Source organism: Salvelinus namaycush, chromosome 3 (genome assembly GCF_016432855.1).
Source record: "Salvelinus namaycush isolate Seneca chromosome 3, SaNama_1.0, whole genome shotgun sequence".
Classification (NCBI taxonomy): Eukaryota; Metazoa; Chordata; class Actinopteri; order Salmoniformes; family Salmonidae; genus Salvelinus; species Salvelinus namaycush.
Window position 1 is genome coordinate 51,746,247 of NC_052309.1, and position 15,755 is coordinate 51,762,001.

Below are 15,755 nucleotides of genomic sequence, written 5' to 3' on the forward strand. Positions count from 1 at the left end.
AACTGTTAATATAATGTATTTGAACAAGCATTTGAACTACAAATATACATTGCTAACAGGATCAAGTTACTGTTAGTTTCAGCAAGATATACTTCTGCAGATTTTCTTATGAATATCACCAAGAGATCTATTACAGAGAACTTAGTAATGACATACAGCCTTCCTACTGTGACAAATATTCTACACTTGGGGAGTACACACACACTAACTACTACATGCTAAATGATCAATTTAAATACCATACAACATCAGAAGCATTACATCAAGGGCAGGAATTGTGTCGTTTTTAGAATGGGTTTTTAACAGAACTCATCAAGAGTTGTAAGGATTTTCAAAAATAATTTGGAGTTAACCTTACAAAAACCACAAATAAATGTTAGGTACATTTCCCTCTCACTCCATGCATTTGGCAAGTTTGGAAGGAAATGTATATCATTGCAGTGTGAATATGATGTGCTTATGGTGTTTGGAAAGAGGGTTATACCCATTTTCTCAACGGCATTGGTAATCATTGAATTGGTCTGCATGCGTCACATGCAGGAGTACATACCTCAACACCTCAGTGCAGGGATGAGAGATCTCTGCCCAGCAGCCCTAGCGACTCTAACCGATCTCTATGCCTTTCCTGAAGTAAAAATAATCCTATTAAAAGCACCACCACCGGCCAATCAAATTCAAACATGGTCGTCGGTGACCATTACTGAGGACAAGGCCTTATTGGCACTGATACCTCAGTGGCTAGTGCAGGTCTTAAAGCAAATCAGTCACTGTCCAAAGAAGTTCTCTGGGAACTGGTAAAAAGAGTTGCAACGCGCAAACATGGCAACAGGAGCCGAGTGGCAGCTCTTGAGTGAGCTCAAGTACGTCTGAGATTCAGCACCATGGCTGGTGAGTGGTGACTCCTATCAGCTGTTTGCATTGTTTGTTTAAAACTCACTCTCCAATTAGTGCTCCCTTCAAGCTTAGGTGATATAAAAGGGAACTGTGCGGTGGCACCACTTTGGAGAAAATTGGGGAAATCAAGGAAACTGATTATGTGCAGAGGCCCACCACTTCAAGATGATCATCGCTTTAAGTGTTATACAGGGGTTGCCATGGTTAAAACCTTGCCTACCTCAGTCTCTAGTGAAAAATATTTATGCAGAGGTTTGTTTCCTGGAGCTCCATGGTTAACATAGATCTAAAGTTGAACAATGCAAACCTCAGCGTGTCATTGAGTTATTTCAAACCGTATTTGTTCATTGAAGAACGGCTGCTAAAGGCCACCTGCTTGTATGCGCCACTGCTCCAGGTAAAGTGCAACCCAGCCGTTTTTGGAACAGTAGAAAATGATGAACAAAGAGGCACAATTATCTTGATAATTTGTGAGGGGACACAATAGGTTAGAAAAGGTTGGACATCGTCTTTGCAAAGCAGATCTACCGGTTCTATATAAAAAAATTAATAATTGGTGGACGCTCTGGGTCTGCTAAATGTATTTCAGCAAGAACGTATAGCTCGCTGCAGTATAATGAATATCTAAAATAATTTCTGTAGCTAGTCATTTCTTTAGGTTAAAAGTAAATATAATAAATGGTATGGCAAGTCGGAAAGTACAAAAAGCACCAAAAAAAAGAAAATCTACAAATTCAAACATGTGCAACAACAGATTTAAAACATAAATACCAAAGAAATAATAAAAGATTCACAGAAATAAGGACGACAAAGTTCCTCTGACTCATGAGCACTCTTTGGATAGTCTCTCTCACCCAGTGTTACACTAGGATATTTTTGAGTATGAACACATCCTTATATTGAATTGAATCCTTCGAAGGAAGACTACATTCAACTTATAAGAAAACTGTCTGAGGCAAAGCAGCAACAATTTTCATAAGTACATGAGATCACCACTCTACACTGTTAAAACACCAGAGTAAATGTCAGAATTCTTAGCATCGTGGGCAGAAAGATAGTAAATCTTGTATCCATACAAAACTTCCAAGACTTTGAAGGGTGTAGATCAAGTTTGGATTATTTTATTTTTTTGTAAGGCACCTGGTTTAGCAGGCATTGTATTAAAAATAATGTTTGACATTTTGTAAAACCAAGTGCAATGTGGGTATGCTTGTTTGTACTATTTGTTGTCATAACAGTGGGTAAGCAATGGAAAATAGTATGGTCTGAATATATTGATCAACATCCAAAACAAAATCTCTTTGCGCTCATTCTTTTATGTTGAAATATCTTGAATACAGTCCTCGAGACATACAAAATCCTTGGACTCAGGGTGAAGATGCACCCATTGCTGGTAAATGTTTTTACCAATAAACAAATACATTAGATGAGTGAGATTCATGCACGATGTTCATTCCCTATGAAATATTCGCTGCATGTATTTATCAAACAATATATTACATAAAAATGGTTATACTACATAAGGCATAGAACCTTGGAGTATGAGGATTTCTACAAGCAATAGGGGAAGTTGAGCAAGTTATGACATGAAACGAGGCTTTTCGAAATGCTTCTGCAATACTTAAGCACTGAAGAAAAGTTAAAATACAACCCATGACAATTTGCTATAAAAGTGTTGAATTTCTATAGACACTGTGGGTGTAGGGGAAAAGGTATATGTAATGACAGAATGCATTTTACAGGGTCCTTTAAAATGACAGTTTAAAACAAAAACACAAAAGCATTCCACTGGTTAGATAAGATGGAAAGAAGAACATGTCAATTTACCAGTGTTCGACAAGACAGGCCTTTCTCCGTTACACACGCATGGCTCCTCCATTTCAGAGGAAATACCTCCACTCAATCCCCACCTGCCTTTTACCACTAGGAACAACTCCATAGGGTTATGGAGAAAGAGTAAATATCTTTGTAGAACGTCAAATAAAATGCTCTGCTCAGACACAGCTGAAAACGAAAGAAACACTGTCTTACTGACACGAGTAAGACCTGCATAGTGCACCATTTAAGAACATTGTCATCACACACTACAAACCACTACATACAAAAGCAAGCCAAAATCATATCAGGAATTGAAGAAAAAAAACAAAGGGGACAAGACACGCTTGCCACCTCCTCTCTAGTCTACTGTAGCCATTTGGAACAAATTGAGGATGGTCACATTCGCATTGTGATCTAACTGTTGGGTAATGCTGCCATTAGACATCTATAGACTTAGCAGAAGGTTGACTCAAATGGGATCATTTGTTAGAAAATAAAAAGGTCTATGTAATGTATCATAAACGATACATTTTTTTCATACATTAAACATTTCGGAATGACCAACCATAGATGACCAGCAGCATGGTAAAACCCAGGTTGGATCAAAACTATAAAGCAAAATTATTTCCCTTTTGAAAAATACATTTTTGTATGTTTAAACGTGTTAAGAGTATAAAGAAAAGCAAATCTAGGAAAAATATTTCTACTTACAAGTCCATTGGCCATTGACTATTCTTATCCATCGCACCATTTTGTTTTACATTGACGCACACAATATTATTGAACTGCAGAAATAAATCGCAACATTTTGATTACATAAATATATTTTCCTTTGATTTAATATTTCGTTACATATATTTCTGATAGAAGAATGGTCGTTACCCTGATTCGCTGCAGAAAAGACCATAATGGATTCAATTATCAGACGAGAGTAGCACATAATTACACTATCTATTAGCTTAATATCTGTTTATATATGTGTGATGTCAATAGAGCAGAAGGAATATTTACTGGCTTTGAATGACAACCCCTTCCTTGACTGTTAAAATGCCACAGAGTCTCCTGGCTAGAATGTAAAGTTGCACAGCTTGCGCCCATCATGTTAAATGTGAAAACATGCGTGGAAACACCCCTGATGCTGGAATCAGCTACTCACAGCACTCTTTCTAGATAGATGTTTTACTAGCATCTTACATAACATAAATTCCCCTCGCTCAACCTCACTTGCCATCAATGATCCCAATGGAGAGGCCATCGTTGATTTGAGCATATCACCAGGTTGGAGATCTTGGTTGTAGACTGTACAATATTGGCTGAGATCGGTTTCCACAGCAACACTGCTGTGCAATTGAACCAACTATTGGCCATCTTACGTGAATGGATGGGTGTTTGAAAAGGCAAAAAGTATCCGGATTACATCTCCACCACAAATTACTTGCCATACAGTACATTGATAGTTTTCCTTCTGAGGCACTCACAAAAGGACATGGGCCTTTGTGAGTACCTCAGTCTCCCCCTCAAGTTACAAGTACAAATTACAAAAGAAAATTATAACAATATAACTCTGGCAAATGCCCAGAAGAAATGCGTCTACACTGTACATCAACCTGAAGAAAAACCCAAAGCAGAATTTGTTTTTCCATAGGAAATCTCTACTGAAGGCAAATTAATTCATGACGTTAGACTCAGAGTCATTCAAAACATAGGGGCCTTATAACCAAAATGTTGATTGCCCTCTTAAGACCTCCCCAACACACTGTCCTGATCAGGTTACAGAAGTCAAGCACTCACTGCAGCATTCAAACAAGGTCGGTTTAGCAGCAAATGGAAGGAAAAAAATATTTACTTTTTGTTTGTATTTTCCTTTTTTTCTTTTAACAAAGTGCTTTCTCTTTCCATACACGTAATATATAATATACTATACAAATATAATATTTCGAAGATACATTTCAGCTTAATCTATTTACAAAATGAAACACTACAAAAACAAACCATGGATGGTATATAGAGAATCTTGACTACACTAACAAAGTAGAATAAGATATTTTATTATAAACATAAAGTATCATTCTATTTTCCCCCCTTTTAATTCAAATCATGAGTTAATCAGTCTATGGCGTGCAGTGTGGGAGACCTGCTTTGCAGAACAATAACATTGTCCCTCTACAGCAAACGAAAGGCATGTTCAGATAATGTAAGAACTAAAATAAGATGCTCACTGGATAAAATAAAACATTTTCAATTAGAACATGCCTTTTTTCCCAGCATAGGGACAATGGTACTGTTCCTCAGGGAGGGTTTGCAGCTGTGCCAGTTTGATTAAATTTAGCCTTAAAAATCACCATATTCTCTTGGAATTAGAAAACCTAGTCTTTCAAATTGAGAAGATCGACAAGTTGCAGCAGCAAAGAGAGACGCTTGAGCTAAAAGCATTCTCTCTCTAAAAGCTGCTCGTCTCATTTTGTCTGGGCTGAGATTTTAACAGGTTAAGACTACAATTGCAAGTACTCAATTGAGAATCATCATCCATACATTTTCTACCAATCTTCCCCGTGACAGTGCAACGGAGCAGCTGTGTGTCAAGAACCGAGGCTGAGGGCACAAAGAAACCAGAACGATGTCCATGATATTCAACCACTTACTTTCAGAACGCCTAAAAAACTATACCGTCTTCACAAAAAACAGAGGAACCCTTCCTTATCTTATGCAGAGTCACACTCCAGAAATGTATATCTCTCTCTCAAATGAAATACCTGCACACCAACAGAAAAAGGTCAAGGCAAATATTACAAAAATATTTTTTTTCTTTCTTTGTCCCCTCCTCTCCAAAGTTTCTCTGAATGTGAGGATAGACCTTAGAAATGTGTCATGCGTATTAAACGTATCAATTTGAAAAAGTGGCAATCCATAATAGATAGATATACGTGTACTGTATGCATGAATGGACAGTACTATAAATACACAACATAAATCACGTAATGTCAATGATGTATGTGTATCCATCTCACCTACATATATGATACAAGTTATATACCTTTTGGTTATTTGTGATTGACGTTTTGACAGGCAAAATAAAAAAAACATTATCCAAATTGCGCTCCATCCCTTTTCTACTTTGTGCCAAAGCACAATAAAAAGAGGTGGGAGTAGTAACTTCAGGAATCTATCAAAATGGTTCCAAGTAATCTACTTGAGAAGCCAACTGACAGAGCAAGAGCCTTTTAGAAAATGTTAATGAATGCTTCTTTCAGGACATAAATTGGACCCAAGCGAATTTCACAGTTCAATGAAAATCCCTGACCCTACCACATTTCCTACATTCAATACGGTGTCAGGTAAGCTGTGCAAAACCTTACTTTATCGGGCTAGTCACCGTTTTTGTTGCATGTGTCTTTGGTACAAAAAAAACGAATCAAAATATATAGTGTGCAAATATTTTGAAATTCTATACGAATATTTTTTTTTAAACCCCTCCCATTCCTCCCAAGTACCGATAACCAAAGTAAATGTTTGTCAGAGCCATCTTATAATACAATGCACAGACTCTGTGGCATATATCTACATGTTCCATGTTCATATGTACATTCAGAATATTTTTAAAGAGCAGAAATACATTACAAACCCACACCTTGACGTTCCCTGCACCATGTTCTGCTCTCCCTCATTGTAAAATGGTCCACTATCCTTCAACCTCTGGGAGTTTTTGTAATCATCTCACTTTAAATACAAGGCACAATGAATAGTACTCTTATCAAATACAAATATGAACACCCCAAACTAAGGAATTTTGAACTTTTAGCACTCTCATCCCTACTTCGCAAGAAGACAATGGCATTTTCATTTGAAGACACTTCAAACAAAGTGTATATAGAAAGAGAAAATTGATTGTTGTAATCACATCATCTAGCTCATAGTCAGACGACTTAGGATCTTAGCCATGAATATAGTGGCCTTCTGCTCAAGTCCATTTGAAAGATCTTCTCAACTGCAAAAACACAGGACATTGGAACAGAACAATCAGGCTAAATCGCAAACGAACCTTCCTCACTGCATTCATGTCCTAAATGTGTAACCACCAAACATTTACTATTTTTTAGAATCATTCCGTCAAAATATACTATTTCTTTTCTTAATATTCGTAGTATTTCAGGTGCTTCTGTGTTTTTGTTGCCTGATGTGGTTTGCAGGTTGACATGTATAGGGTTACATTTTTTCCTCCTATGTAAATACCGTGGTACAAGAATGGGAAAGCAGACAACTGGCATCAATAGGTATTAGGTGTTCCTAACAGTATACACTATGGAATACCCAGTGGCTGTTCTTCACTGGGAACACAGTTCAGTAAGGTGACATAATAACAAGGCAGCTGATTAAAGGACATGAGATTGACAGGAGAATATTTATATTGAATATCTCCTGTCGGCTCACTCTAAATAGAACTGCATCCTGTGTTGGCGTTCCCACTCTGGTACGCAGACATGAAACGGGTCGTTTGAACGCTACAGGAAATGGCTACAGCAAGAACTGATGATCATTCTGTTTTGCTTCACTTCTCAACATAAAACATTTCAGGAGGTATCGTTTCATATATTGGCTTTGAATTCGCAACACTGTGGCTCGTGAAGATCACTAGCCACTTACAACAAATGGCAAGTAACAGACTACTAAGTGCAGAGATAGCTACTAGTTTCATTTCTGTACATGCGCATTGTGTGAATACATACATTTGAAGCTATGGTATATGTATGTCTTCCCACTCAGCATTGGGAATGCGTTTGCGGATGGAATGGGCATGCAGAGGGTGTGCCGTTACAGTGTGGGACAAGAATGGTGCGGGATGGCTTGGAGTGTGCCATCACCAGGCCTCTCTACAGGGCCTGTCTACACTCTAGATGTGGGTACGCGCAGCCCGACCAGACCTCCGGTGGGATCCCCCTTGCCTGTGTTCTCCAGGATCTGGTTCACAAAGTCAGAAGTCTCCCCGGCAACTGGGGACTTCACTGCAGAAAGAAACGTTTATAGTGTGCTGGTTATTTAGCTGCTTTTAACAGCCATTGTTAAAATTGTGTTTGGGCTCAAAACTCTCTGCAATCTTGATCAAATGCCGACTACCCAAAATATACTCAATAAGCTCAGGTTAGCTAAGGACGAGAGTGTCTGTGCCTCATTTCATGGCCATTTACTGAAAACAACCTACTGCACACTATATTTCTGTTGCTACTTACGAAATACAAATCCTCCTCATCTTACCAAGGGTTTCTTCGATGAGTTTGTCCAACGTTTCAGTCATGCTTGTTCCCTTGTCGCAGATATCCTGCACTCTGTTCACCATCTCTTCCTTTATGGTGTTGATGACAAACAGAAGCCGATCTGAAAAAATAGATAAATAAATAAATTACATTTTTCATTTTAAAAAGAGAGGTTGGCAAAAAGTCTTCCTTCCCTAAACCTCAAGGACATATTCCAGCCTACCAATCACACAATGTACAAAACTGAAGAGGGAAATTGACAGTGAGAAAAGTATATTATTCAACATAACTGCTAAACCTATAAGGCGTTCACTCAGTGCTCTAGAATTTAGTGAAAAGTGGGTAAATTCAAGAGGGTGCTACTAAATTAACATCTAAACCTAATTTTCTTTAGCCTATGTCATTATGAGTCACACAATGAATCATTAGATATTTCCCTACAATATTACAACCTTAATAGGCTTGTACTTAACAGTGTTGATTAAATAAGAACGTTTGTTTGTGACCATTGCTAATTTAGATGGTGCAGCTCTTGGTTTTATCTCCTCCATATTTCGGTGTTGGGAGGTGGTAAAATTAGGATGCGTTTACGCGCTTTGGACCAATCAAAATCAACTCGATACTCTAGTAACTTCATCTCCAGATCCGTGGATTTCTATTCCTCTAACTCGGGTCAATCAATGTTGAGAGGGGTCGTTTTTATTGCAATTAAAAAAAGGGAAAGAGTCAGAAAATCACAATGAACCTCAACTGGCCTGTACCCCCGCACACTGACTCGGTACTGGTGCCCCCTGTATATAGCCTCATTAATGTTATTGTGTTACTTTTTATTTTAGTCTACTTGGTAAATCTTTTCTTATTCTTCAACTGCACTGTTGGTTAAGGGCTTGTAAGTAAGCATTTCACAGTAAAGTCTACACATGTTGTATTCGACGCATGTGACAAATAAAGTTTGATTTGAAAATCTGGATCAGATTTTTTCGCGGAGGTTAGGTATTGAAATTCAGTCTGTTAGCTTTGTTTCTTTGTAGATATACAGTACCAGTCAAAAGTTTGGACACCTACTCAATCAAGGGTTTTTATTTTCTTTATCCTACAGTGTAGAATAATAGTGAAGACATCAAAACTATGAAATAACACATATGGAATCACGTAGTAACAAAAAAAGTGTTAAACAAATCAAAAAATATTTTACATTTGACATTCTTCAAAGTAGATAGCCTTTGCCTTGATGAAAGCTTGGCACACTCTTGGCATTCTATCAACCAGCTACATTAGATGGCCACCTGGAATGCATGTCAATTAACAGGTGTGCCTTGTTAAAAGTTAAGTTGTGGAATTTCTTTCCTTAATGCGTTTGAGCCAATCATTTGTGTTGTGACAAGGTAGGGGTGGTATACAGAAGATATCCCTATTTGGTAAAAGACCAAGTCCATATTATGGCAAGAACAGCTCAAATAAGCAAAGAGAAACGACAGTCCATCATTACTTTAACACATGAAGGTCAGTCAATCCGGAAAATGTCAAGAACTTTGATATTTTCTTCAAGTGCAGTCGCAAAAACCATCAAGCGCTATGATGAAACTGGCTCTCATGAGGACCGCCACAGGAAAGGAAGACCCAGAGTTACCTTTGCTGTACAGGATAAGTTCATTGGAGTTACCAACCTCAGAAATTGCAGCCCAAGAGTTCAAGTAACAGACATTTCAACATCAACTGTTCAGAGGAGACAGCGTGAATCAGGAGGCCTTCATGGTCAAACTGCTGCAAAGAAACCACTACTAAAAGGACACCAATAAGAATAAGAGACTTCCTTGGGCCAAGAAACACGAGCAATGGACATTAGACCAGTGGAAATCGGTCCTTTGGTCTGATGAGTCCAACCGAGACGCAGAGTAGGTGAATAGATGATCTCCGCATGTGTGGTTCCCACTGTGAAGCATTGAGGTGATGTGATGGTGTGGGGGTGCTTTGCTGGTGACACTGTCTGTGATTTATTTAGAATTAAAAAGGCACAGTTAACCAGCATGGCTATCACAGCATTCTGCAGCGATACGCCATCCCAACTGGTTTGTGCTTAGTGGGACTATCATTTGTTTTTCAACAGGACATGCCAACCCACACCATGAATGACCCACCGCCAAACCGGTCATGCTGGAGGATGTTGCAGGCAGCAGAACGTTCTCCACGGCGTCTCCAGACTCTGTCACATGTGCTCAGTGTGAACCTGCTTTCATCTGTGAAGAGCACAGGGCGCCAGTGGCGAATTTGCCACTCTTGGTGTTCTCTACCAAATGCCAAACGTCCTGCACGGTGTTGGGCTGTAAGCACAAACCCCACCTGTGGACGTCGGGCCCTCATACCACCCTCATGGAGTCTGTTTCTGACCGTTTGAGCAGACACATGCACATTTGTGGCCTGCTGGAGGTCATTTTGCAGGGCTCTGGCAGTGCTCCTCCTTGCACAAAGGCGGAGGTAGCGGTCCTGCTGCTGGGTTGTTGCCCTCCTACGGCCTCCTCCACGTCTCCTGATGTACTGGCCTGTCTCCTGGTAGCGCCTCCATGCTCTGGACACTACGCTGACAGACACAGCAAACCTTCTTGCCACAGCTCGCATTGATGTGCCATCCTGGATGAGCTGCACTACCTGAGCCACTTGTGTGGGTTGTAGACTCCGTCTCATGCTACCACTAGAGTGAAAGCACCGCCAGCATTCAAAAGTGACCAAAACATCAGCCAGGAAGCATAGGAACAGAGAAGTGGTCTGTGGTCACCACCTGCAGAACCACTCCTTTATTGGGGGTGTCTTGCTAATTGCCTATAATTTCTACCTGTTGTCTATTCCATTTGCACAACAGCATGTGAAATTTATTGTCAATCAGTGTTGCTTCCTAAGTGGACAGTTTGATTTCACAGAAGTGTGATTGACTTGGAGTTACATTGTGTTGTTTAAGTGTTCCCTTTATTTTTTTGAGCAGTGTATATACAGTGGGGAGAACAAGTATTTGATACACTGCCGATTTTGCAGGTTTTCCTACTTACAAAGCATGTAGAGGTCTGTAGTTTTTATCATAAGTACACTTCAACTGTGAGAGACGGAACCTAAAACAAAAAAATCATACAATGTGATTTTCTGGATTTAAGTAATTAATTTGCATTTTATTGCATGACATAAGTATTTGATACATCAGAAAAGCAGAACTTGATATTTGGTACAGAAACCTTTGTTTGCATTTACAGAGATCACACGTTTCCTGTAGTTCTTGACCAGGTTTGCACACACTGCAGCAGGGATTTTGGCACACTCCTCCATACAGGCCTTCTCCAGATCCTTCAGGTTTCGGGGCTGTCGCTGGGCAATACAGACTTTCAGCTCCCTCCAAAGATTATCTATTGGGTTCAGGTCTGGAGACTGGCTAGGCCACTCCAGGACCTTGAGATGCTTCTGCTTAGTTGCCCTGGCTGTGTGTTTCGGGTCGTTGTCATGCTGAAAGAGCCAGCCACGACCCATCTTCAATGCTCTTACTGAGGGAAGGAGGTTGTTGGCCAAGATCTCGCGATACATGGCCCCATCCATCCTCCCCTCAATACGGTGCAGTCGTCCTGTCCCCTTTGCAGAAAAGCATCCCCAAAGAATGATGTTTCCACCTCCATGCTTCATGGTTGGGATGGTGTTCTTGGGGTTGTACTCATCCTTCTTCTTCCTCCAAACACGGCGAGTGGAGTTTAGACCAAAAAGCTCTATTTTTGTCTCATCAGACCACATGACCTTCTCCCATTCCTCCTCTGGATCATCCAGATGGTCATTGGCAAACTTCAGACGGGCCTGGACATGCGCTGGCTTGAGCAGGGGGACCTTGCGTGCGCTGCAGGATTTTAATCCATAACGGCGTAGTGTGTTACTAATGGTTTTCTTTGAGACTGTGGTCCCAGCTCTCTTCAGGTCATTGTCCAGGTCCTGCCATGCAGTTCTGGGCTGATCTCTCACCTTCCTCATGATCATTGATGCCCCACGAGGTGAGATCTTGCATGGAGCCCCAGACCGAGGGTGATTGACCGTCATCTTGAACTTCTTCCATTTTCTAATAATTGCGCCAACAGTTGTTGCCTTCTTACCAAGCTGCTTGCCTATTGTCCTGTAGCCCATCCCAGCCTTGTGCATGTCTACAATTTTATCCCTGATGTCCTTACACAGCTCTCTGGTCTTGGACATTGTAGAGAGGTTGGAGTCTGTTTGATTGAGTGTGTGGACAGGTGTCTTTTATACAGGTAACGAGTTCAAACAGGAGCAGTTAATACAGGTAATGAGTGGAGAACAGGACGGCTTCTTAAAGAAAAACTAACAGGTCTGTGAGAGCCGGAATTCTTACTGGTTGGTAGGTGATCAAATACTTACGTCATGCAATAAAATGCAAATTCATTTTTTTTTTAAATCATACAATGTGATTTTCTGGATTTTTGTTTTAGATTCGGTCTCTCGCAGTTGAAGTGTACCTATGATAAAAATTACAGACCTCTACATGCTTTGTAAGTAGGAAAACCTGCATAATCGGCAGTGTATCAAATACTTGTTCTCCCCACTGTATATGGTAGAGACATTGGGTTTGGACTACCGTTTTCTGATGCAATTCTTTACTGAATTGCATTTTTCATAAACATTGAATTAAATAATAATTTTATGGACGAACACCCTAAAACATACCATATTCTGTGCCCAGACCCCACAGCTTGACTTTATTGGCCTCATACTGAGCCTTCTTCTTCAGCCGACAGGCCCTGAAAAGAGAGACAAACAAGTGGTTTAAAGGCGTAGTAGCATTAGTGGTGGTGGTGGTAGTTAGTGGTGGTAGTAGTGGTGTGTATCAAAGTTAACAAAGCAGAAAGGGATGGTTCTTGAGGGAGCATTGAACATATATAGTGGAGTCCAAAATTACTGATACCCTTGATAGAGATGAGCAAAAATGACTGTACATAAAAAAAATATTCAAATACAGATATTGTATGTTAAAACAATTGGGAAATGATTTTATACTAATACAATTGCTCAGAATCTTTACTTAAAAAAAAAAAAAAAAAAAAGTAATAATTGACTCTCTCAAAGTTAGACACCCTTTAATTCAATAACTTTCAATACCTACACCGTACGAGAATAACGGCACTGAGCCTTTTAAATATATTGTTTTATGAGTTGGAAAACACATTGGCAGGGATCTTAGACCATTCCTCCATACAGAATCTTTCCAGATCCTTGATGGCACATCATGTGTTCGCTAACAGATCACGTGACTTCCATCTACTGAGAGATTGGACAATACAGTCTTTGAAATGGAAACTGACAGTAAAAACACAATTTCTCAACACAGAGGTTGAAACATTCATAACCGATGAACACTACAACGTACGAATTAATTTGCAATTTCGTTAGAAAATAGAATGTCTAGGTTGCACAGTAATATCGCTAATCGCTAATATTTGATATCACCACTAGGTTTCAAGGATTGAGAATCCACCTCAGGAAGCCCCTGTTGCAGCCCTATTGCAAAATGTTGATGTTATGGCCAATTAACCATTGCTTGATGTGCACTTGGGGTTATAGTCTTGCTGGAAGATCCACTTGTGGCAAAGTTTCAGCCTCCTGGCTCAAAATCCACAAAGAAATGGTTAATAGGCCACAAAACTGTGGTTTGAATTGAAGAGGGCAGTCCATAAGCGCAAACAAAGGATATCAAGGATCTGGAAAGAATCTGTATGGAGCAATGGTCTAAGATCCCTCCCAATGTGTTCCCCAACTCATAAAACATTATGGTCGCGAGGTGAGGTATTGAAAACAGGTGTCCATTTTTACCCCTACCTTTAAGAAAAAAAATTGTACCTGTTAAACCAATTCTCTTTGTCTAAGCAATTGTATTAGTATAAAATAATATAATTTCCCCCAAAAAATGTACATACAATATAGCTCGGTAGTTGAATGTTTTATTTTATACAGACATCTTTGCTCATCTTCATCAAGGGTGTCAAATTTCAGACCCCGCTGTAACTGAGTGTTGAACATATGGAGGTTGAAAGGTGAGAATCCAGTACCTGGAGGCCAGTTTGTTCTTCTCCTTGCGGGAGCGAGGGCGGGCTGTGATGGGCAGCTCGCTGACCGGGGTCAGGTCGCTGATCACCTTGTTGAGCTTACGCAACTCGTTACCGATCTGCAGCAGCTTCCGAGGGTTAGGGGTTAGGTCCTCCACGTCCGTCCGTCGAGACTTCTTCAGATTGTACTTCCCTATTCACACAGCCAATCACCGAGCCGGTTAACCACTGAGACATTTCTCCTTTGTCAGCAGGGACAGTCAGATGCATTTGTATCCAAATGCATTCATCCAAAACCCATGAATGTACATTATTAATAATGGAACAGCCATGTTACATGTATATCCTGTGATCTACTGTAATTCATTATGAATCATGTGGCTTTGATCAGGTACAACTGTAAATGTGAGAATTCATACTTCAATAGGTAGTTTGTGGTGTGTGCTTCTATTCTGAACCAAAATATAAGCGCAACATGTAAAGTGTTTGGAGCGATGTTTCATGAGCTGAAATAAAAGATCCCTGAAATGTTCCATACGCACAAAAAAAACTTTCTTTAAAATTTTGTGCGCACAACATTTTTTATATTTCTTTTATATCTCTGTGAGCATTTCTCCTTTGCCAAGATATTCCATCCACCTGACAGGTGTAGCATATCAAGAAGCTGATTAAACCACATGATTATTACACAGGTGCACCTTGTGCTGTGGACAATAAAGGCCACTAAAATGTGCAGTTTTGTCACACAACACAATGCCACAGACATCTCAAGTTCTGAGGGAGTGTGAAATTGGCATGCTGACTGCAGGAATGTCCACCAGAGGTGTTGCCAGATAGAGAAATTAACATTAAATTGCCATAGGCCGCCTCCAACATTATTTTAGAGAATTTGGCAGTACGTCCAACTGGCCTCACAACCGCAGACCACTTGTAACCGTGCCAGCCCAGGACCTCCACATCCGGCTTCTTCACCTGCGGGATGGTTTGAGACCAGCCACCTGGACAGCTGATGAAACTGTGGGTTTGCACAAGCAAAGAACTTCTGCACAAACTGTCAGAAACCGTCTCAGGGACACACATCTGCATGCTCGTCTTCCTCACCAGAGTCTTGACCTGACTGCAGTTCAGCGTCGTAACCAACTTCAGTGGGCAAATGCTCACCTTCGATGGCCACTGGCACACTGGAAAAGTGTGCGCGTCAATGCCAATAGGCTGAAAAAAGGCCTCGATGATATAAAAATCTGTGAAACTCAATCAGCCTTCATTAAAGGAAGGAGTATTCATAACCATATACGATTAGTTTTAGATATTTTAGATTACAGTGAGATCATAGAAGATGATGGCTTTATATTGTTTAGATTTTTTTTTAAAGGCTTTTGACACTTTAGAGCACAACTTTGTATTTAGAACTCTACTTTTGGGTTCGAGGAGAATTTCTGTAAAGTGATAAAGATGATATATAATGACATTAGCAGTTCGCTAGCTATGAGTAATGGAACCTCCTCGTTTGTCTATTGCTAGAGGATTTAGGCAGAGTTGTCCAATATCTCCTCTTATTTATTTTAGCCAGATTTACTAGCTGTATTTCTTAACAAATCTGAGAATTTAAAAGGGATCCGCTGAGTTTTTTTGGGGTGCAGAGTAGGTGAACAGATGATCTCCGCATGTGGAGTTCCCACCGTGAAACTTGGAGAGGGTGGTGTGATGGTGCTTTGCT

At 40.0% G+C, this 15,755-nt stretch overlaps 1 protein-coding gene across 3 annotated transcripts in view; it reads right to left on the reverse strand.

Annotated features, from left to right (window-relative positions):
* Positions 1-15,755, reverse strand: part of LOC120032357 (CREB3 regulatory factor-like) — a 28,485-nt gene continuing 12,730 nt past the window's right edge. For all 3 annotated transcript variants that reach the window (XM_038978418.1, XM_038978409.1, XM_038978403.1), the window contains exons 6-9: positions 14,042-14,231; positions 12,663-12,736; positions 7,963-8,082; positions 1-7,712 (exon numbers count right to left, since the gene is read on the reverse strand). In XM_038978418.1, the coding sequence (XP_038834346.1) occupies positions 7,594-7,712; positions 7,963-8,082; positions 12,663-12,736; positions 14,042-14,231 (503 nt within the window). In that variant the 3' untranslated portion in view covers positions 1-7,593. The remainder of the gene's footprint in view (positions 7,713-7,962; positions 8,083-12,662; positions 12,737-14,041; positions 14,232-15,755) is intronic.